The 20,595-nt window shown below is 31.5% G+C and overlaps 8 protein-coding genes across 9 annotated transcripts; 3 read left to right on the top strand and 5 right to left on the bottom strand.

Annotated features, from left to right (window-relative positions):
* The first annotated feature begins 533 nt into the window (after positions 1–533).
* On the top strand, positions 534–2,234 carry LOC139087282 (membrane-bound alkaline phosphatase-like). The gene is made up of 2 exons (XM_070636054.1): positions 534–1,868; positions 1,933–2,234. The coding sequence occupies exons 1-2, from the start codon at positions 548–550 to the stop codon at positions 2,118–2,120; spliced, it is 1,509 nt and encodes a 502-aa protein (XP_070492155.1). The 5' UTR covers positions 534–547; the 3' UTR covers positions 2,121–2,234.
* A 50-nt stretch (positions 2,235–2,284) lies between these two features.
* On the bottom strand, positions 2,285–5,955 carry RabX4 (RAS oncogene family member RabX4). The gene is made up of 6 exons (XM_070635904.1): positions 4,315–5,955; positions 3,855–3,919; positions 3,657–3,791; positions 3,507–3,599; positions 3,163–3,276; positions 2,285–3,037 (listed from the first exon to the last, which is right to left on the bottom strand). The coding sequence occupies exons 1-6, from the start codon at positions 4,430–4,432 to the stop codon at positions 2,918–2,920; spliced, it is 645 nt and encodes a 214-aa protein (XP_070492005.1). The 5' UTR covers positions 4,433–5,955; the 3' UTR covers positions 2,285–2,917.
* On the bottom strand, positions 4,924–6,963 carry LOC139087348 (probable protein phosphatase DDB_G0279461). Its single transcript, XM_070636137.1, has 4 exons — positions 6,780–6,963; positions 6,589–6,697; positions 5,538–6,513; positions 4,924–4,980 (listed from the first exon to the last, which is right to left on the bottom strand). Exons 1-4 carry the CDS (start codon positions 6,961–6,963, stop codon positions 4,924–4,926), a joined length of 1,326 nt encoding a protein of 441 aa, XP_070492238.1.
* A 325-nt stretch (positions 6,964–7,288) lies between these two features.
* TfIIA-L (transcription factor IIA L) lies at positions 7,289–9,509 on the bottom strand. The gene is made up of 6 exons (XM_070635866.1): positions 9,353–9,509; positions 8,864–9,067; positions 8,111–8,585; positions 7,893–7,974; positions 7,668–7,830; positions 7,289–7,597 (listed from the first exon to the last, which is right to left on the bottom strand). The coding sequence occupies exons 1-6, from the start codon at positions 9,380–9,382 to the stop codon at positions 7,490–7,492; spliced, it is 1,062 nt and encodes a 353-aa protein (XP_070491967.1). The 5' UTR covers positions 9,383–9,509; the 3' UTR covers positions 7,289–7,489.
* Positions 9,510–9,691: 182 nt separating this feature from the next.
* mRpL19 (mitochondrial ribosomal protein L19) lies at positions 9,692–10,731 on the top strand. The gene is made up of 2 exons (XM_070635965.1): positions 9,692–9,784; positions 9,887–10,731. Exons 1-2 carry the CDS (start codon positions 9,727–9,729, stop codon positions 10,729–10,731), a joined length of 903 nt encoding a protein of 300 aa, XP_070492066.1. The 5' UTR covers positions 9,692–9,726.
* Positions 10,732–10,903: 172 nt separating this feature from the next.
* On the bottom strand, positions 10,904–17,136 carry woc (without children). Of its 2 annotated transcripts, none has more exons than XM_070635843.1 (9): positions 17,009–17,136; positions 15,571–16,590; positions 13,620–15,503; positions 12,237–13,517; positions 12,049–12,174; positions 11,866–11,987; positions 11,660–11,798; positions 11,500–11,599; positions 10,904–11,435 (listed from the first exon to the last, which is right to left on the bottom strand). In XM_070635843.1, exons 2-9 carry the CDS (start codon positions 16,550–16,552, stop codon positions 11,261–11,263), a joined length of 4,809 nt encoding a protein of 1,602 aa, XP_070491944.1. In that variant the 5' UTR covers positions 16,553–16,590; positions 17,009–17,136; the 3' UTR covers positions 10,904–11,260. The 2 variants fall into 2 exon arrangements, with proteins under 2 accessions (XP_070491944.1, XP_070491945.1); XM_070635844.1 differs by having other exon boundaries at positions 11,500–11,596.
* A 220-nt stretch (positions 17,137–17,356) lies between these two features.
* LOC139087266 (short coiled-coil protein) lies at positions 17,357–18,093 on the bottom strand. The gene is made up of 2 exons (XM_070636026.1): positions 17,934–18,093; positions 17,357–17,840 (listed from the first exon to the last, which is right to left on the bottom strand). The coding sequence occupies exons 1-2, from the start codon at positions 18,001–18,003 to the stop codon at positions 17,515–17,517; spliced, it is 396 nt and encodes a 131-aa protein (XP_070492127.1). The 5' UTR covers positions 18,004–18,093; the 3' UTR covers positions 17,357–17,514.
* Positions 18,094–18,465: 372 nt separating this feature from the next.
* Positions 18,466–20,117, top strand: LOC139087211 (cysteine-rich hydrophobic domain-containing protein 2). Its single transcript, XM_070635961.1, has 4 exons — positions 18,466–18,672; positions 18,740–18,874; positions 19,077–19,152; positions 19,334–20,117. The coding sequence occupies exons 1-4, from the start codon at positions 18,572–18,574 to the stop codon at positions 19,505–19,507; spliced, it is 486 nt and encodes a 161-aa protein (XP_070492062.1). The 5' UTR covers positions 18,466–18,571; the 3' UTR covers positions 19,508–20,117.
* Positions 20,118–20,595: the final 478 nt, after the last annotated feature.

The following is a 20,595-nucleotide window of genomic DNA, read 5'->3' as shown; positions in this document are numbered from 1 at the left end:
TTTAAAAAAGAAGTGCTTCAAAACCCTACAAATGCATCTAAATTTGGTAAATTATATGGTTTTCAAAATCTAAATATTACCAAAATAAGAATGAAAATTATGTTATAAGTTTATGGATCCAGTTAAGATCCAACAATACCTTAATCAATTAATTCAGTTTGGTAAGCTACAAACTAAAAGTATTTAGCTGCTTAGGCAATAAATGTCAAATTTTCTTATTGTTTTCACAGTAGACAACAAAGTATCCTTGAAATATTTGTGTTAATGATATCAATTCAACAAAAAACTAAGTAAGCTAGACAATCTGTCAATACAGTTAAGCAAGCAACGTACGAGAAATAATCGCAATTAAAGTGCTAAAATAAAAAGAGAGCTCTATGAATATTTATCGTCAGTTTTATTTCAAAGAAGCACTCGATTAGTCGCATAGAACGAATTAATTAATTTATTTATTTTTATTAGTTTATTTAACTTAAAAGTGATCATGAGGATATTGGCAGTAATATTTATATTGTTAATAATATACAGTAGCTGTTATGGATTCTTCATGTCGAAGAAAAAAGAACTATTTAGAGATGAAAGACTTTTGCATTCATTACAATCGCATGTTACAAAATTGAAACGTGATCTTAAGGATCAATCTCAGGAACAAGAAACATTTTCATCATTTTGGATAAATGAAGCACAGAAAAAATTACAAGAACAACTTAATAAGAAAATTAATACAAATATAGCTAAAAATGTAATTCTATTTCTGGGAGATGGAATGTCATTATCAACAATAACTGCAAGTAGAATATATGCAGGACAAAGACTGAAAAAATCTGGAGAAGAGTATTCATTATCATTTGAGAACTTTCCGTTCACAGCACTTTCAAAAACTTATTGTGTGGATAAGCAAACTGCAGATAGTGCATGTAGTGCCACAGCATACTTAACCGGTGTTAAAGCAAATTTCGGAACTGTAGGATTAAATGCCAAAGTTAAAAGAAATGATTGCCAAGGTTCTTTAATTAAAGAAAATCGTTTATCATCAATAATGCAATGGGCACAAGATGCTGGAAAATCTACAGGATTTGTCACTACAACGAGAGTAACACATGCATCTCCAGCTGGAATTTATGCAAGATCAGCAAGTCGAGATTGGGAAAGTGACTATGATATGCAAAATTTCACAGATTCCAAAGAATGTTCAGATATTGCAAAACAACTAGTTACAGAATCTCCTGGAAATAAGCTTAATGTTATTTTTGGTGGAGGACGTATGAAATTTTTGTCAGAAAATATAATTGAGAATGGATCAAGAGGTGAAAGACTTGATGGACGTGATTTAATAGATGAATGGATTCAGCATCAAAAATCAGCAAATGCTCATTATGTAAGCAATCGGACAGAACTGTTTTCATTGGATTATTCTAAAATTGATCATATCTTGGGACTGTTTGCTGATTCTCATCTAGAGTATAATTTGAAAAACGATAAAGATGAACCAAGTTTAAAGGAAATGACATCAGCTGCCATTGAAATATTAAAGAAGAATGATAAGGGTTTTGTTCTGTTTGTAGAAGGGGGTAAAATAGATGTCGCGCATCATGATAACATGGCGCATCTTGCTTTAGATGAAACAGCAGAATTTGATAAAGCTATACAAAGTGCTATGGAGCTAACGGACGAAAAAGATACATTAATAGTCGTTACTGCTGACCATTCGCATACAATGACATTGTCTGGCTATTCACATCGAGGCAAAGACATTTTAGGATTGAATACGGAAATTTCCTCCATGGATTCAATGCCGTACTTAACATTGTCGTATGCAAATGGGCCTTCCGCTGAAAAGAAACGTCTAGTGAACGAAGAAGAAATGAGTATGGAAATTACATTTTACTTCTTATCATCTTTTCATGTCAACTCTTTTTTTATTCTTTATAGAAAATACTGGCTATCAGTATCCATCACTTGTACCACTCTTATATGAAACACATGGAGGCGATGATGTTCCGATATATTCTCGAGGACCTTACTCTCATTTATTCGAGGGCGTACTTGAACAGAATACGATTCCGCATTTTATTGCGTACGCTGCATGCATTAGTAATGGAGCAACAGCGTGTGATTAAAAAACAATAGAAAGTGTGCAATCGATTAAATTTACAATTTTCACATGCACGATGCCCGATTTGTTGTTGCTTATTTTTCGGCTAAACAAATAAAAATTAAAATTTTGATTAGAATATTTTTAGTATTTTTTGATGCTTGAGATGTTAAGTGATAAGACATGGAGTAATGAGACATTGAATAATCAAAATCAGATAGTTTATTGGAATATTGAATACATTTCTACTAAGTAGTTCCTTTGGATTTAAACCAGTTGAAAAATGTATAAATTAAATCAAAAATATTTCGATGCTCGGCATTAATTGGCGTTGACAAATTAAGTTAAATTATGGATATCAATGGAATCGTTCATAAATTACTTAGCCACTTATCCTATCGCTGGTTCGATTAAAGATTGACTATCAAAAGTGTCCATTTGTGATGCTACATAATTTCTGAACGATCCCAACATAAATTGTCAATGACATTTTTAAAGAAATTGTATATAGCTTGGAGTTTCCAACTCCTTGAACTTGATTTTTATATTTTTTGTTTAATGAAGCAACAGTCACGCCAAGCACATTAGCTATAATGTATTATATGAATTGTATATCTTTTCATGTCTCGATCGAAAAATTTTCTTCTCATATCCTACTATTGTAATTGTTTAATAATTTCCAAAAAAGAATTCATTTCCATTTATGCGATAATTTTCGTCATGTTCATGTCTAAATATATTGTAGAAAAATTTTTATGTTGAATTGATGATCTCTTCATTTCTAAGTTCATTGATATGAATAACGTTCCAGCAACGTAATTTTTAGCAAGAACATCTTCCACTATCGGAAGCTGCTCCTAATGTAAATGGTCCTAATCCATTCGATGTGCTCTTCTTCATATTTCCACTTTTTGATTGTTCGTCTTCGTCGAAATTTTCGCCCTAGAAATTAACGGAATAATTTTAAAATTTATAAAAACCTTATAAATTAGTTGGTTTTTAAAACATTTGTATAGTTTTTAAAAGAATTCAAATATTAAAAAGCCGTTATAAAATATCTATCTTACCCTATGCTCACGTTGTTCTCGAATCTTTCGTGCAAGTGTAAGGAAGCATTCCTCGATATTAATATTCTGTTTGCAGCTAACTTCAAAGAATGGCATATCAAAATTCTCAGCAATCTACAATTGAAATGAAACATAAAACGAAACAAATGAAAAATTGAGTCAATCAGATTAAGTTTCGTGTGACGCCACAAAGTCTTGATGAAACTATTTAGTAAATAATCATGTTAGAAAAATCAATATTTGATTAATACAGAATGCAAAATTTTACAGCGAATGGCATCAAAAGTTTAGTATGCATGAAAAGTAGCTGGTGACTTTAGTAGATGAAGAATTTGGGTTATTACCTTATCTCCTCGCTCTTTATCAACGGATCGTTGAGCAGCAGTACACTCACACTTATTCCCTGCTAAAACTTTCACAACATCCGGTGCAGCATTCTTAAAATAAAAGTTAATTACATCACATGACAAAATCCAAAATGTATTCTTAATTACTTCCTGTATGTTTCTAAGCCAATATGAAAGATTATTAAATGAGTCCAAGCTAGTAACATCATACATTAATAATATTCCCATTGCTCCCCTATAATAAGCAGTCGTTAGTGTCCTAAATCGTTCCTGTCCGGCAGTCTAAAATTTAATTATAAATTAATTGAAATTTTGATTGACATTTGATGATGAGCATTCACTTACATCCCATATTTGCAGTTTTATCGGTACGCCATCCAGATTTATCAGTTTTTGTTTAAAATCAATTCCTAAAAATAATGAAAAGGAAATTAATGTCAATTAAATTTTCAATTTAAATTTGAATTGTTAATTCAGAACAATTAAATTTTCTGAATATTTCTACATAGTCATCATATTTTATCATTTCTGATGATAATTTGACCTTGAATGGACCAAATCACAAATGTTTAGAGTTGCATGAAAGCTCAACAGATTAATAAGCAATACAATTCCAATACAGGAGTCAGAAACATTTGAAAGGTTTTAAATATTGACTTTTATATGGTTTTTAATCATTTCTTACTTTAAAACCCTTCAACAGATTAAATTTAGTAGGGTTTTAAAGGATTTTCTTAAAAATTTCAAATTTAATTTCATTGTCCTTTGTCCGAAAAAAATCAGGAATAGAAAATGGAAAATTTACCTATCGTACTAATGTAAGTATCATAATATCTCTCATCACAATATCTATGAACGATACATGTTTTCCCGACATTGGAGTCGCCTAGTACAAGAACTTTATAAGTAGCACTAAAGTCCATATTTTATACAATAACAAAAACACTATTTTTATGTATGAATGGAAGTATAATCTTCTTTTTCCCTTCTATGCTATTATATTATTATTACTATTCCTTTAAATTTCATTTATAGCAATAAACTGTAGAGATCCATAGTGACACTTTAATTCCAACTTTATAGCTTTTTTTTTAAACCGATAAACATGAAGACATATAAGACATGAAATATCTTGTAAATATATAATTTTTTTATGGATGTTCTGAACTTTTATGGGTTTCTGTCTGCTGTACGTGAAATGCAGAATGAGCGATGCACATTAAACTACAAAATTTCCCACTTCCATTCATTAATTTTTCACTTTTATTTAATTTTCTTTTAATTCATCCTTTAAAGTCAAAAAAATGGAATTTCTTATGCTTCACTTTAGCTGCACAAAATTTCAAGGCTTTTAATTTTTATTTTATTTTTTACAATAAGCTCACTTAAGCAATTAACTTTAATACTTTATTATTTAATGGAACTTCCAAACACCCATCGAATTTGATGATAAGCAGACAACAGACACCAGCTGAATAGAATAAAAACAAAAATGATTCACCAGCATCAAAAATTTGTATTTATCAAAATCAATAGTCAACGATGAATAAGAGACATATGAAAATGTTTTGCGCATGTTCAGGATCATATGAGAATTGTTACTTTGAGGATTCGGAGGGGAAGTTCATTTTATTTCAGTTTTGTATGAGTCACATGTGATTGTTCCTTAATAACGATGAAATTTGAATTTTTGGGAGAATTTTTTGTCACGTGGATGTCGATTCCTGAATTTCTCGATTTTCTGGATCTTGTATCCAGTTTTTGTACCGAAAACTTTTCAATATTTATGCATGATAAAAGCGGATTACTGCTATAATCTTCTATAGTTCTGTTATGTCCTTCACTACAATAAAGTTTCATATTCTTTATCCCTAACTTCTTAAGTTCAATTTCCTTCTTCTCACCGGAGTTGGTTAGAAGGAATAGCTTGGACCTAGACGACACCGGACTTTTACAAAATTCATTCAAATTCCTTTCGTCATTAATTTTTGTGACAACATATATCTTGTCAAAATTAGCGCTCGTTACTCGAACTAATATTTCATTATCTTTGTCAATGTTAATATCGTGATATTGACTAAAGTCACGAAGTGCAATTACAGGTAATAACGAGAAGTTCCTTGATAATTTTTCTTGTTTAGCTACAAACGTTCCAAAATCTGAATTGTTCGGATTTTCGTTAAAGGAAGATTGTCTAGCTAGATTATTTTGTGGATCTTCCTGAATTGAGGAATTATTTGAAAGTTTTAGGATACTCGAGCTATCCGGCAGCACCGAAATTGTAAACTTTTCATAAATATTTGGAGAGGTATTGTTATGCACTTTGATTGAATTGTTTTGATTTTCTGGTCCATTTGTTTGGTCCTGTGCCTGGTCAAGTATTGAACTACTGTTCTCTTTTTGAATTATTGCAGATATATCTTCAATAATGGAAACATTTACAGGAGTACTTGATGAATTTGGAAAATTAACATTGGAATTGAGCTCAACTTCATCAAAATTAGGCACTTGCATTGCTTGACCGAGAATTGGATCTTCATTGAAACTAAGATTATCAATGATTGTATCCTCTTTAATAATGTTTGGAGAAGTAGCATTTGTTGATTCCATTGGATTTGCTGCATAAGAATTCAAATCTCTAGTGTCCATTCTCTCGTCGAAGCCTGAATCAAAAGTGTATTGACGTGATATTGGATTAACTTCTTGTGGCTTATCATTTGAGCTCATTTTTCTATCTGAACTTAAATTTCTTTTTGTCATTTTAAAGGATTTTTTGTTAGATTTATCAGCATCTTTCTCATTGTCTGAAGTGCGAATAGTGCTGCTTTTAAGCATTTTTGTATCATTGAAAGTCGTATTTCCAGTATGATTCGAGATTGTATTATTGTCTAGCTTAGTTTTAAATAATGAGCGAGGAACATTTTGAAGATTCTCAGATTTTTGACATACTTCATTATCATTGATGCTCAAAGCCTTTTTAGAAGCGACACTGTCATTATGTTTGCTAAATTTTGAAAAAGTTGAAGGTTTCAAATTGTTATTCCTACAACGTCGTTCGAATTCTTGAGGCGTAATATACTTTGCCGTTGATAACTTAAAGCTAGTGGCATTAAATTTTGTACTTGGTGCAGCAAATGACTTATCGTAATTGCCAATTAAAATTTTTTGTGGTTTGAATGAATTGTTATCTGTGGAAAAAATTCAACGCTGAATAATTTTGTTTATATAAGGCGTGATATCCTCCTTAAATATTACTAGATAAAAACTTACATTGAAGCTTTTGATTTTCAAGCAAAACGTTTTTTGTTGCCAAACATTGAGAATCACGATACTGTCTACATTTTTCATATTCTTTGTCTCTATGAGTCACTCTTGCTTGTTTATTTTTATTCGTCGCAGCCAATTCCTGTATACACTTTTTCACAACAAATGGCTTTTTTGGAGGCTCATTCATAAGTTTCAACAACTTTTCAGCTTTGATAATGTCAAATTTAGATTTATTCTTCTGTTTCTCGAAAATACTTCTTATTCTTCTGACATTCGGCCTTGCTAGATCATTTAATCGTTGACTAATACATTCTCTTTTCTTCTTTTTATTCCCCAATTCTGTGCTGCTGTAGATTTTGATTCTCGTTTTCGATTTTAACAAATTTTTGGATTTCAACGTCGATTTATGAGTAAAGTTAATTATGCCGTTGTGCATTCTATTGCTCTACATTTAAATTTTGAAAAAGTAAATATTACTTAGGTAGCCGAAAAAAATAATATTTTTTTGTAAATTCTTTGCTTGCTTAAATTTGATGACATATCAATATTATTTTTATTTTTTTCCATTGATTTTCAACAACAAAAAATGGGGAAATGGAAAAACGATATAAGGAAAATTAATTAATAAAAAAAATCTGTTTAAAAAGATTCCATGAAATAGTTTCTAGCTGTTTGTGTCTTACATCAGACGTTGTTTCAATATTTTCCATAAGCTAAAATTCAGCATCACCGTTCGACTTTTGAAAAACATAGTCCTTTCCTTCTATATTCATGATTCCGTCTTTTAAATAAAATTTCCATTTGTTACGAGATCGATTGATCTGGATTGGGAAAAAAATCGATAAATTTTCTATTAGAATGCTGATTAATAATTAATTAAGTCATAATTACCTTATCATATTGACACACAACAACGTTGTCTGTTTCAAACAAATCCGCCGCATCTTCATCAGTTACATCGTCTTCTGAATTGAGTGGTTCTTCCTCAGCGCCTAGTTCAACTTCATTTAAATCTGAGCCATCTTCGTCTATGTCGTCTTCATCGTCATCATAGCTGTTTATTGTTAATTGAAATTAATTAAAATAAGATAAAAGAATTTCTTTTGTTTCACTTACTGATCATCACTTATATCGCTTCCATCTTCGTCTGATGTGTCGCCTGCCGTTCCGTCAACTTGTCGACTGACTTTTATTTGATCTGAACAAAAATACAAGAAAATAAATAATTTAAGCACTTAGCAATATAATTAACATATAGACAAGCAATGTAATGCACAGAAATGATATTTTCTGTAGCTTCTCTTATGAGGGTTTAATGCTAATTAGATACTTACTTTCACCATACATAGAATTTAAAACAGAAGTGACGTGCTGCTGAAGAACAGCTGAAGCAACGCTAGGCTGCAGAGGCATAATAGACGTAATGATTTCACTTGTGATGAGTTGCGGAAGCAGCTGCTTCTCTTGAATAGCAAGTGCGGGCACTTTTATCGTTAAGACACGATTTTCTACTTCATTTGGTTGAGGTGGAAGTGTTATTTGTATTGGTATCAATTTTTTTGGATCTAAAGCGGACTGTTGCATAGCTGTTGGACCATTCTGTGAATTTGCTGTTGAGGGCTGTGATGTTGTCGGCTGCTCTGACTCAGATTTCACTGCCGGTGCTTGCTGTTGATTCTTTGCAGGTTGTGGCGTTTTTGGTACAGTGGATGCAAGTGGAGGAACGTTACTTTTAGTACTTCCATTTACTGATGTTGATGAGTTTTTCTGTTCTACTGCCAATGCCTTTTTTGACTTTGTTCCATTTGCCTATAAATAATTTGTTTTATCATTTTTAGTTTTTTACTGAACAAGATATAAGTATTATTTAATAAGATATATCTTTATCACTAAATGAATACCTTTGATTGTCAAGAAGCCTTGAATGTGCATTTAAATCAAAGTGAATAAAGAATGAAAATGTTATTTATAGTTTATGGATATAATGGATAGCATTGTGCTGGTTATAAAGTATTCAACAGTTGTTTTAGTAAATGTATATAATGCACTTTAGCATTTTGAAATGATTATGAAATGTCTATATTTACCTTTGGATTATTCGCGAGTGGAGGAGGTTGGCCTGATGTTGGAGCTTGAGGTTCTGGAGTTACTTCCACTGCTTTACTTGCCAACAAGCGATTTGTCCAAATTTGTTTCATTTCCTGTAATACTTGTTCGTCAACTCCCTCGTCCAAAAATGCATCGCGAACATTGGCAACTACATCCTCTATGACAAGTTGATACAGCTTGAGCTAAAGCAGAATACAGAAAAGTATAGATAATCACAATGCCATTAAACATCCAGTTCGATAATAAATAATTCATGGAAAGTAATTTCAACCAATTATCTAGCATTATTATGTCTCTACATGTACAAACAAGGAGTTTGCAAGCACAATAAATTGCTACAAACATGTAAAACTGATAAAATCTGTCAACGAAATTCCAAGCAAATTTTTTTGTTTGTGCGAGATTGTTGAAAATCCCTAAATTTGCTAACTTTCTGATAATTTTACTTCATACTTTTGTGTACTTACCACCGATGATGCTGATGACGTTTGAGCCATTGATTAGATATTGTGTTAAATAGCCGAAAATAAAAATATTTCTAAAAATTATAATTCTAATGTAATTTTCCTTAATATGTAAACTAGTGAAAATTTGCTGTTCTCAACGTCTGACAGGGCTTTCAAACCGCAAATCCAGAAATGAACAAAATTTATGTTTTCACTTCTTTTTCTTTACTTTAAATGTTATTAAACTTTGTATGAATTAATTTAAACTATAATTCTCTAAATTAATGTTATTAGTCACTGTAATCATGTGAAAATATGTAAAAAATTTAAGAAAGTTCGACAGCACTGGATCTCAAAAAACATTTGAGAGGTTTTGTTGTGTACAATTTGAAAACATGCTGAGGAAAATTACCAAAGTTAATTTAATTCAAAATAATCTAATAAATACACAATGTAAGTACCTGACAATACTATGATAATAATATTAAGTATTTCCTTTTGTGAAATAACATTTTAGATCTTTTAATAATGCATTGTTTACTGTGAAATTTTTAGATGTAATTTTTCGACATTTATCAGCAAAAGCTGAGCTGAATGAAGCAACTGAAAATCAAGAGAAGAAGAAGGCAAAGAAGCCTAAAAAAGCTTTAACTGATATGAGATTTAAATATCCTGAATTTCTGCCACAGCCTGACAACCGCCTAAGAAATCCAGTTCTAGAAAAAATAATGCGTAAAGATATGCTGGATCGCAGGACTCAAATCAATATTCCAGAATTCTATGTTGGATCAATTTTGAAAGTGTCTACTTCAGATCCTCATTCTCAAGGAAAAACAAACAGTTTTGTCGGTATCTGCATTCAACGCGATAGAACTGGATTATACAGCAAATTTGCTCTTAGAAATGTTATTGATCATCAAGGCATAGAAGTTATGTATGATTTATATGATCCAGCTATTTTGAAAATAGAAGTTCTCAAATTAGAAAAGCGATTAGACGACAAATTGATTTATCTGAAAGATGCATTGCCAGAATATAGTACAATTGACGTCAATATGGAACCAGAAATTCTAGCTGAGGGAGGAAATGTCCCAGTCAATGAGACAATAGTTAAAATGAAGCCATTCCCATGGATGCAAAAATGGGAGCGTCAAGGATTGAAAGGTGTTGAAGATTTAGACAAGCATCTTAATTTATGGAGGAAGCAACAGAAAGTCAAGCATGATACACCTTGGGAAAAATATGATTTAATGAAGGAATATCGCAAAACAATTACTGAAGAAGAGCAAAGCGAAATATTCTCAGAAATCTTTAATCGTATTAATAAAATTAATGAACAACACAAGCAGAAAGCAAAGGCATCAAGACGAACGATTAGTAAACCTCAGAATATTGGATAAATGAGCTAATCCTTTGTGTTATATATTTGTAGAAAGTAATAAAATAATTGAATTAAACAAAATCAAAAACCTTTTTATTATTCGACGTTTGCATACGAATCCAAATTAAGCTCCTCCTGAATATTGAAGGCCGTACAGCAGATCTAGACAATGAAATTAGAAAACCGGCGTATTTTGAATAGTTTTGAATTACTTTTTTTTATTTTCAGCTGTCATTGATATACATTTATCATTTCTATACCATTATCATTTAATATTTCTATGATTTAATTCTGATGAGATGTATAAGTAATCTAGTATGAAATTAGAAGTAAGGAAAATTTTCTGTAGAATATTTACAAATTCGCGTATCCCAAATGATAATTCTTTAATTAAAATTGTGCATTTGAATATTTTTTTTACTTTTCTTATAGAACAATTTTCAATGTAGTTGATATCATTTAAAATCTAATGAACCTTATCGTCTTAATTCTTTTATGACTGACTTAATTCTAATATTAATGAAGAAACTTTTTAATTCAGAGCTTGTTTAACTTGTAAGCAGTGCAATATTGATTTCTTTAACCATTTTGACTCGATGTAACATCTTGCTTAATGCATCTCGACTTAACGGCTGAGTAGAATACCATACAGGAGAATCTGGTACGCATGAACGTTCTGGTTGGAGATAGAAAACATCGTTGCGGGTTTTGACACTTTCAGGGCTGTAAAAAATACGAAGGAAAAATATAAATTAATTAAGTCCCAAAATAATAATGTTAAACTTACCATTTTGACAAGTAGAACTCGTACAGTTTGACAGGACAACGCAGAGGATTCTCTTCATTCTCTTGCTGTTCGTAAACTTTTTTCTTACGTGAGTTGGCTTCTGAAACGAATGAAACGTTTATAATACCTTAGACATTTAAATAAATTTGTAATAGCGAACCTAATGACGATTGCGGTGGATAGAATCGAAGTAAAACGTTTCGAGACCCTGGCATTTTTGCAGCGCCCGGCTGATTCGGATTTCTCTTCCAGTGTTTCATAATGTGAGAAAATGACAATTCCATGTGTTCATCTACGGTCTAAAGATGGATATAATAAAATAATATTTTTAGGCATTGCCTGTAATAAATAATCCGATTAACTTACCACCAAGTTAAAATGTTTAGTATTGAAGAACATCAATGTACTTAAGAGAACGTGAGGAGAATGAGCTCCAAGTTGTTTGCATTCCCATAAATGTTCCTCTTCCACTCGAGTTACGATGTATTCTAGAAAAATTAATGTCCAAAATTAATAAATCGAAATAGACATAAGAAATTTTAAACTTACGAGAATCGTTATAAAGAACAGAAAACTTCTTGGCAACTTCATCAAGACAGTCAGTAAATTGTTCGTAATATCTGTCTGTAAATATGTTGTCAATTCTGCCATTTTCATAAAGATACTGTTGAATACCTGCAAAAATATAAGCATTAATAAATAACAAGAACATTTTAATATTTATATAATAATCATACCGAGAACCAGGTAGTAAATCGTATCAGGCGCATATTCACTTCCGTTGGGCTTTCTGACTTCCTTAACGAACATGCACAATGAGTAATTTAGTTCATCGGCAGTAAGTTGAAGAATTTCAGATTTAATTGGTCTACGACGAATCGATGATTTCTCAAGATCAGCATTTTTAGTCGCAACCCATTGCTTCCATGCATTAACACCAAAAGTATATTTTAAACACATATTGGCATCTGGTTTCTCGGCAGGTTCTCGTGGAATCTCAGGTTGCATTGATTCCATTTCACGTTTTATTCTCTTATTTGGCGTATTTCGTGTATTATTCTGTTTCACTGGTGGCATACGCTTACGTCCTCGATTTGCTTGCATTGCTGCTTCTCGTTGTTGATGTAATAAAAGTAATTGATGATGATGTAAAGCTTGTGGGTCCATGTCGTCATAGCCCGCATTCTGTGAAATTGTACTTGCTGTCATCTCATTTTCTAAATCAACAGGCGGATCATCATAATCATTTCCAGACGCCATTTTAAATGCCATTTGAACAAGATCCTCATTGAAGTTATTTTCAATTCCATCCCCATATTCAATTTCATTTTCATCAGAATCTGAGTCTGTCTCTTCTCGTTTACGATCTCCAGCGACCATTTCAGCCATCATCAATAATTCGGCTTCATATGGATCTGTTGGCATCTTGTCTTGAATCTTTTTGATTTCTTTCATAATACCTTGTGAGGAATTCCTTGTTGTTGGAATAAAAACTGGGATAGGGATTGGCAGAGGAATCGGCACAGGAATTGGAGTTGGAAGATTGTACATGTACATTGGTTGTGGTATATAAATTGGTATTGGAACTGGAATAATATATTTCTGTTCCAGATAATCATCCGTTTGACATTCCGCTTCAGCAGTTTGAGGAACAGCACTTACTGCCTTATTTAATGAAATTGCTTTGCACATTGTTGATTTATTACTAACTTGTGTCGGTGCTGGAGGAATTGTAACAACTTGAGTCTTGTGTTCAACTCTTGTTGGTGTTGGAGCTCTTGATGTTGTTGGTATTGGAGTCCAACTTGATGTCCCGTTTAGTGATGAAATTTTCACGCGTGATGGCAAATCTGAAAGTCTTTCAAGTTGAACTGTCAATTCTGGAACAGGAATTGGTGATCTAGACCGACTTCCGATTGGATTGTACGGCAATCTTGTACGTCTTCCTGTACTTCCGGTACTTAATGATTGAACTCTCGCAATTATTGGTACAGTTGCTTGTTGTTTTGCTCTTTCAACTGTAATTATTAATGAGTATATGTTTTGAATTATAACGGTTTTCAAAAATTCAAATATTATTTTTAGACATTTTTAAAATTATAAAAGTCGTTAAAACTTACTTGCTTGAGTTGATGGCTTGATTCGTTTGGCTGTTCCTGCAGGAATAACAGCGGAAGGATCATCTTCACTCATTTTGCTCTTACTAAACATGCCCTGAAATCCTATAGCGCATTGATAAGTACAAAAACTTCGAATTGAGGTGTCAGACATAGTCAGGTGATATTGTGGCTGTTTCAAAAGCTTGCAATGTGAACATTTCGTACGCTTCGGTGTTAATGCATTTAGTGATACTTCATGTAGCGATAAGCAATTTAATGAACACATTCGAATCTTTCCAAAATTCATTTGAATCATATCATAGTTGTATTTACTAACTTTACACCAATTACATTGCCAAATTTCACGACTTTTACAGATGAACATGTTCATGCATACTCGATTACAAAAGATTTTTGATTCTGTAATTTGATAGATTGTAAATGATTCGCTGGATTTTCGTTCAAAATATTTTGTGCACATGTCGCATTGATCTGGAACAACATTGTTAACAAATTTGAATGCCGAGAAGCAAGGATTCGAACAGAAGCAATGAACATTCTCGTCAATTAAAACTTCAATTTTTGCAATTTTCTTGTTGTTGCAGACAGAGCACACATGAGGGGATTGTTTTTTCTTCGGATTCAAAATATTCTCATATTTTTTCAAGCACTGCTGATTACAAAAGTCTCGGTAAATCCTCTTTTCGCCAACTTGAGCTATAACAACATTTTCTTCATCATATAAATTATTCTGACATAATGCGCATTGTTTGATTGTTTTCTTAAAGTCATCGAGACATTTTGTACTACAAAATTGCTTTAAATCAAATCCAAAACGTACACAAAGCTTTCCTATACTTGCTAAATTAACAGCTTGATTGCAAGTGACGCAAGATGCTCCAATAAGATTCTGATAAAGACCTAAACATTTCTCATTACAAAAATCGAGCGTCTCCCATTGAATTGTTTTAGCCGTGAAATTAACAACATGGAAACATTGATTGCATCGACGAATAAACGATTCATCGCGATCTATTCTTGCTGCCTCTACTTCTGCATCTGATCGAGCAACAATTTTTGGAATTTCAGGTTCTTCTTGTACTGGTGCACGTTTGCGTGCTTCTCTTACTCTAGTAGAACGTCGTTGTACTTCTTTCACAATATACTTTTCTGTATTGTCTCCAATAAGCTCCTGAAGACATTTATCATCACACAAATATTTATCTTCTGTACTTTGTACAGTTTCAATCACTGGTTGAGGTAAATCCTCTCCCTCTGGCGGTGTTATCTGAGGTTCTTTAGATACAGACGATACGATAGTAACACGATAATGATATTTGCAGGATTTTGTCTCATTACATTTTGAGCAGAGGAAATCAGCAGCAGGAATCTCATAAATATAAACTTTCTTTTGGGTTAGTGAATATTTGTCGGGATTATCTTCACGATGTTCCTTGACACAATTAAATGAACACAAATATTTTATTTCACCAGTATCCTCCAATAATCTATATTGACACGGCACATTATTTTCACAATTTAAGCAGGTTTCTTCACTTAATGCCCCAACAACTTCACGAATTTCATTTTCATTTAATGGCACAGATTGATCAGCAATTTCGTCTTCTATTTCTTCTGGGGCTGATTCAACAATCTCCTCTTGTTCCAATTCTTCTTCTTCCTGAGGTCCCTCAGCATCTACTTCCATTGCCTCTTCTGTTGTTGGCTCTTGCTCAGTGACTTCTTTTTCACCAGCAATCGATTCCGATTCTTCTTCTTCTGATGTTTCCTGTGGCTGAACGACGCGTTCTTTGTCAGCATCTGTCAATTCTCTCTCAGCATCTCCAAACAAACAGACATTTTCATCCATTCCTTCACCTTCGTTCGTCGTCTCTGTTGTTTCTTCTAAAATTAACATGATTTTGACATGAAATTAATTTTCAATCTTTACTAAATAAAAATAATAATTTACCTTCTTCTGGTTCTTCTACTCGTTCAGAACTTTCAGCGGTTCCACTATCGTCACCTAATTCTCCACTTGTCATTTCTGTGGCTGCATCTGCACTATGAGATTCTTCAACCGTTTCTGATTGTTCGTCGGTTGTTTCAGGTGCTTCATTTTGATCAGTCTGATCTAAATTTTCCTCGCTCTCAGGAACTTGTTGGTCTGTTTCCATAGCAGTTTCTTGATCTTTTGAACTACCTTCTTGTTCTTGGTCTTGATCAATTTGTTCTTGTTCTCCGTCACCAGCGCTTCTAAAATCATCATCATCGTCCTCTTCTTCGTTTTCTGGATTTTGTAAATCTTGGCCTGTATTTTCAGTCTCTTCCTTTTCTTTCTCGATGTTTAAATTGTCTACATTCTCACTTTCTGGTTCATTTTGATTATTTTCAATGGCTGAATTTTCTTGCTCATTCTCTTCATTCTCAATGTTTTCATTTTCTTGATTTTCAGGCTCATTTTCGTCCCCGATTGTGTCTTTTGTCTGTTCGAGGACATTGCTTTCAGAAAGTTTTAGTGCATCGAAAGCATCGTTACTGTCGTCATTTTGGTCGACACTAATTTGAGAAATGTTGATAGATTTCTCTGTATAATCTTCTGATTCATTTTGTTTACTTTGCAACGTCTCATCAAAATTGCTCTGATCAAGTGTTTGATCTTGTTCTGTTTGCATTGTACTTTCTTCTGCATTTTCTTCGTTTTGATTATCATTTTCTGAACCGGCTTCTTCAATTTCTGGCTGTTGACCTGGTTCTTCTGAATTTTCTGGTTTTTCACTCGTCTCACTTAATGTTTCTGGAGCATTTGATGTGCTTGGAAAAGATTCGGTCTCGTCCACTTCCATTTGTTTCTCATTTTCATTCGAAACTGATGCATCGTTCAATAAATCATCAAAACTAGTCTTTTCTGTGTCACTTACATCCATACTATTTGTTGTTTGAGGTTCATCCATGATTCAAGATTTTCAAAAACTTTGCCTGTATCATTAAACTGCAATGGAAATAACAAAAATGCACAATATTATTATTTTATTTTTTATCTTCCCGCGAAAAACACATTTCTAAGACGCATCGTCGATTTTATGTTTCTCACTTTCAAACCCCGATTGTAATATAAAATGGGGTTCATACAAGCGTATGCTCAAAGCGACGACGCCTTCGTATTTTACGAACAAAAGCGTCTTTGGAATTTTCAATAACATTTTATGCCTTTTTTACTATAATTCACTGTTTATTTTTGTTCGGCATTACCACCTTAATTAACAATTGTCACTTTTCCATCGATTAATGATAGAAATATTGTCATTGAAACTTTTAAAGCACATAAATATAAATAAATATTAACAGCATAATGAAGAAAATTCGTTTTTTAGCATAAACACTTAAAGTACATTCACAGTTACACTTACTTGATAATGTTTACGTTTAGTAATAGATTTTAATGACTTTTATGGCTCAAAACACTACAATTTACAGATTTAATATAATTTTTTTAAAAATTTTCAGTATCAATCAAAGCAAAGTTTTTGAATAATTTTTTTCAAACTTTTTTTCATTTTGAAAAGCGCTGCGAGTTTTAATCCATTTGAATTTTTAAAAACCGTTACGGATTTCAATTTTTTTTGCCCTCGTATATAAATTTAAAGAACTTTATTTAACTAAAGGAACTGTATTTAAATATGAGGATTTAATATTTTCTTAAAAAAGTTAATTTAAACAAATTTTTTAAGCAATTTTAATTATCCCTTTTATTGGATACTTGAAAAGCTAATAAGTTTTAATAATATATAAATTTATATAAATAAGTTAATACATAATTGGTTTTCTTGTTCTTTGTGTCAAAAATAAGCTGGATAAAAAAGCAAATGCACTGCAATGCAATTGTATATCTCGTTTTCAGATCTTCAGAGTAGCTTTACTTCTTCTTAATATTGCTTGGGCTAGTCGATGAAAATACTGAAGATGCTGACATTAGATTTTCTATGTATTGCCCTAACACCATATTCTCAGATTTAAGTCGAAGATTTTCTTCCTTCACACCATCAACTCGTTGGTTCAAGTCATCAAGAGTATTTTGTAGTTCAAGAACTTGAGAAATCAGGCGAGCTTTCTCTATATCATCATTATGATCAATTCCTTCATCGTCCAATCCTCTTGATCCATCATAGGAGTTTATTGAATCCATTGATTTTGATCCAACATGACTCATATTGTTATTAGTATGTTCATCTTCAACGACGTCTGAAAAATAAGGAGTAATTTAAATTAAAGAAAAATTGATTTTTCAACATGATAAAATTTTCATGTAATTTAGCTATTTCAACACTATATTACTTTGTTCATCATCGTCTATTGATGGAATGTTGTCGAATGCATTTAAATCTGATGATTGTGAGTGAGACATCTCTGTTAATTATGCTTAAATTTAATAATTTTTGATCAAGTTTTCACTTTTACAATAATATCTACTAGATTATTTATAGGTAGATCTGGAGTAGATCAATGTTGCCCGATGGAAAATAATAAGGAACAAGTAAGGATATCACCAGTTCTTTGGTTTATTAGACTGTCCTAGACTTTTAAGTTATTTAATCATTTATAATAGTAAAATTTAAATCAAGTGTTGAATTTTGTTTGAAAATTTCAAAATTCTAACGGATTTTAAAAATTTGAATCATTTGTGAGTGAAAATATTTATCAAAATATTGTGCATGAAAAAATTTATGTTGCTTTAAATTAAATTTTGTACTTTAATAAAGTATCATAAAATAGATATTTTCAAAACATTGATCAAAAGTTGAACAATACTCGCCAAGGAACAAGTTTAGTAAGTCAGACAAAGTGTTTTGATAGAGTTTCTCTTCATTTCAAAAAGTGCTTATTATTTGTTGAAAGTTTATTTTGTAATTTTTATAAAAATTAAAAGAAAAATCGAGTAAAAAGATAAATTAGTTAAAGTATTTTCATGAATTATGACGGATTTTGATGCAATTTATGTGGAGGATTTAACTGAAGAGGTTAATAGCTTGACAGAAGAGCCAATAGTTGTGCGAGGCATTGGTGAAATAACGATGTGAGTTTTTTTAATGAAAAATAATCGAGAAAAAGTTATAACAAAGAGTTTTTGGAATATTTTTTAGTTTTGGACTGTCGAATCGATTTAATACAGAATTTCCATCACAACTCATCTCAAAAATAGCGCCAGAGGAATTTTCGGCCACATTAAATAGAGTGAATGCGATATTAAAGAAAAATTTGCCCATAAATATAAAATGGTAAGTCGAATGTGTAATATGGAAAAATCAATGTTATTCTCAGCTTATTCACTCTCTCTTTCATCCAATAAACTTGCTTATGCATTTTATGCAACATTATGTAGCATAATGTTAAGCGGGTTTATTCATTTCCAATCGATCGTTAATACATTTTATTTAAGGACCGAATACATTAACTAATTTATTTATTTTCTGGATTTAGGCTTTGTTTTGGATGCTGCTGTTGCCTATGCAGTTTAGGATTATCTATGTGGCCAGTCATATGTTTGAGTAAAAGGGTAAGTAAATGATTTTTAATTTCGGAAGTAAAGACAAGGAAAAGTAGGACTTGTATAAAAAGGTCAAATAATGCGTTGACTTACTTCCTCAATGTGATTTACAATGTGTTCTGTTTTGTTTTATTATGTTAATCAACTCACATTTTGCTTTCTCTGCGATCTCTTTATTTATTAATTCTAGACTCAAAGTCAGATCAACAAACTGCTGGATTGGGAGAATAACAATTTATATCACAAATTAGGATTACATTTTTCTCTAAAGCGAATGAACTGTGATAACAATACGAATTCAATGCTAGAGTACGTTCTTCTGTTAGAGTTTCTGCCAAAAATTGCAATTTATCGTCCAGACTAATGGGAATCCCTTCATGATTCATCAAAATACACACACATAAAAAAATGTTTGTAGAATGTAAGCTTGAAAGGGAACGAAACGATGAGATAGAAACAGCAATGAGCAGGAAATATGCGTACATTTTTTGTATCAGCGATCGAATTTTAATAATTTTACGAGTAAGAAGGCATGAATGTTAAAAGTTCTTCTATATATTTTTTAGCTATACACATGCTCTTCTATGTTATCTTTCTACGATCTTTTTTTGCTTTTTTTTTTACATATTATTCATTTAAAAGTTATTTTTAGTTATATATTTAATTAAAATCAAGAAGAGGAACGAAAGAATGTTTAAAAATAATTAGATTTAGAAAATTTACACAACAAAATTAAGATCGATTTAAGAGAGAAACTTCTCGCTTCCAAAATCTTCTGTCATTAAGTTGATTTATGCACTTCATACAGATCTTCCTGGAAAATGTGTATTAATCAAATTTTATGATTTCTCCCCTACGTTAAACAAAAAGCAATTTGTGGTTTTTTCATTAATCATCTTTTAAAGCAAACTCATTTACTCTTTAACTAACAAATTATAATTCTCCTTTTAATGAAAGTGTAAAAGATAGAATAAATGATTATTAGTTAAGTTGAAGTATTCTTCAATATTATTACTATTAATATTATTATTGTCAACTTATTAATTAAAAAGATACAAATTTTGTCATGAATGTAAAAAGCATACGATAAGTAAAACCAACAAAAAAAAATCATCATGTAAATAAAAGTAAGATTTCTTAAATCGTGAAAAGTGAATTTATTACATGTTTGTACATCATAAGTAGTTAAACACGTCATAAGTCATTCTGACATCTTAATTTGCAGCCTCATTATATTTTTTCTCATGACAGGTAAAGTATCAATGTACAGATGTGTCATATAAAACTTTCCGTGTACAGTATGAGTACTTAATTCATCTATTGAGAATTTATTTGTAGAATGCACCGTGAAAAATTAATTTAATGACATAATTTTTTAAATGCACATACAAAGGTTAACAAGTCTTTATAAACATAAATGTTACACTACCGTAAAATGATGTTTTAAGCGTT

This window comes from Chironomus tepperi, unplaced genomic scaffold (genome assembly GCF_022539635.2).
Source record: "Chironomus tepperi strain 1889 unplaced genomic scaffold, CSIRO-AGI_Ctep_v1 contig_100, whole genome shotgun sequence".
Lineage (NCBI taxonomy): Eukaryota > Metazoa > Arthropoda > Insecta > Diptera > Chironomidae > Chironomus > Chironomus tepperi.
Note: the sequence above shows the minus strand (reverse complement) of the source record. Positions and strands in the feature narration are given on the sequence as shown.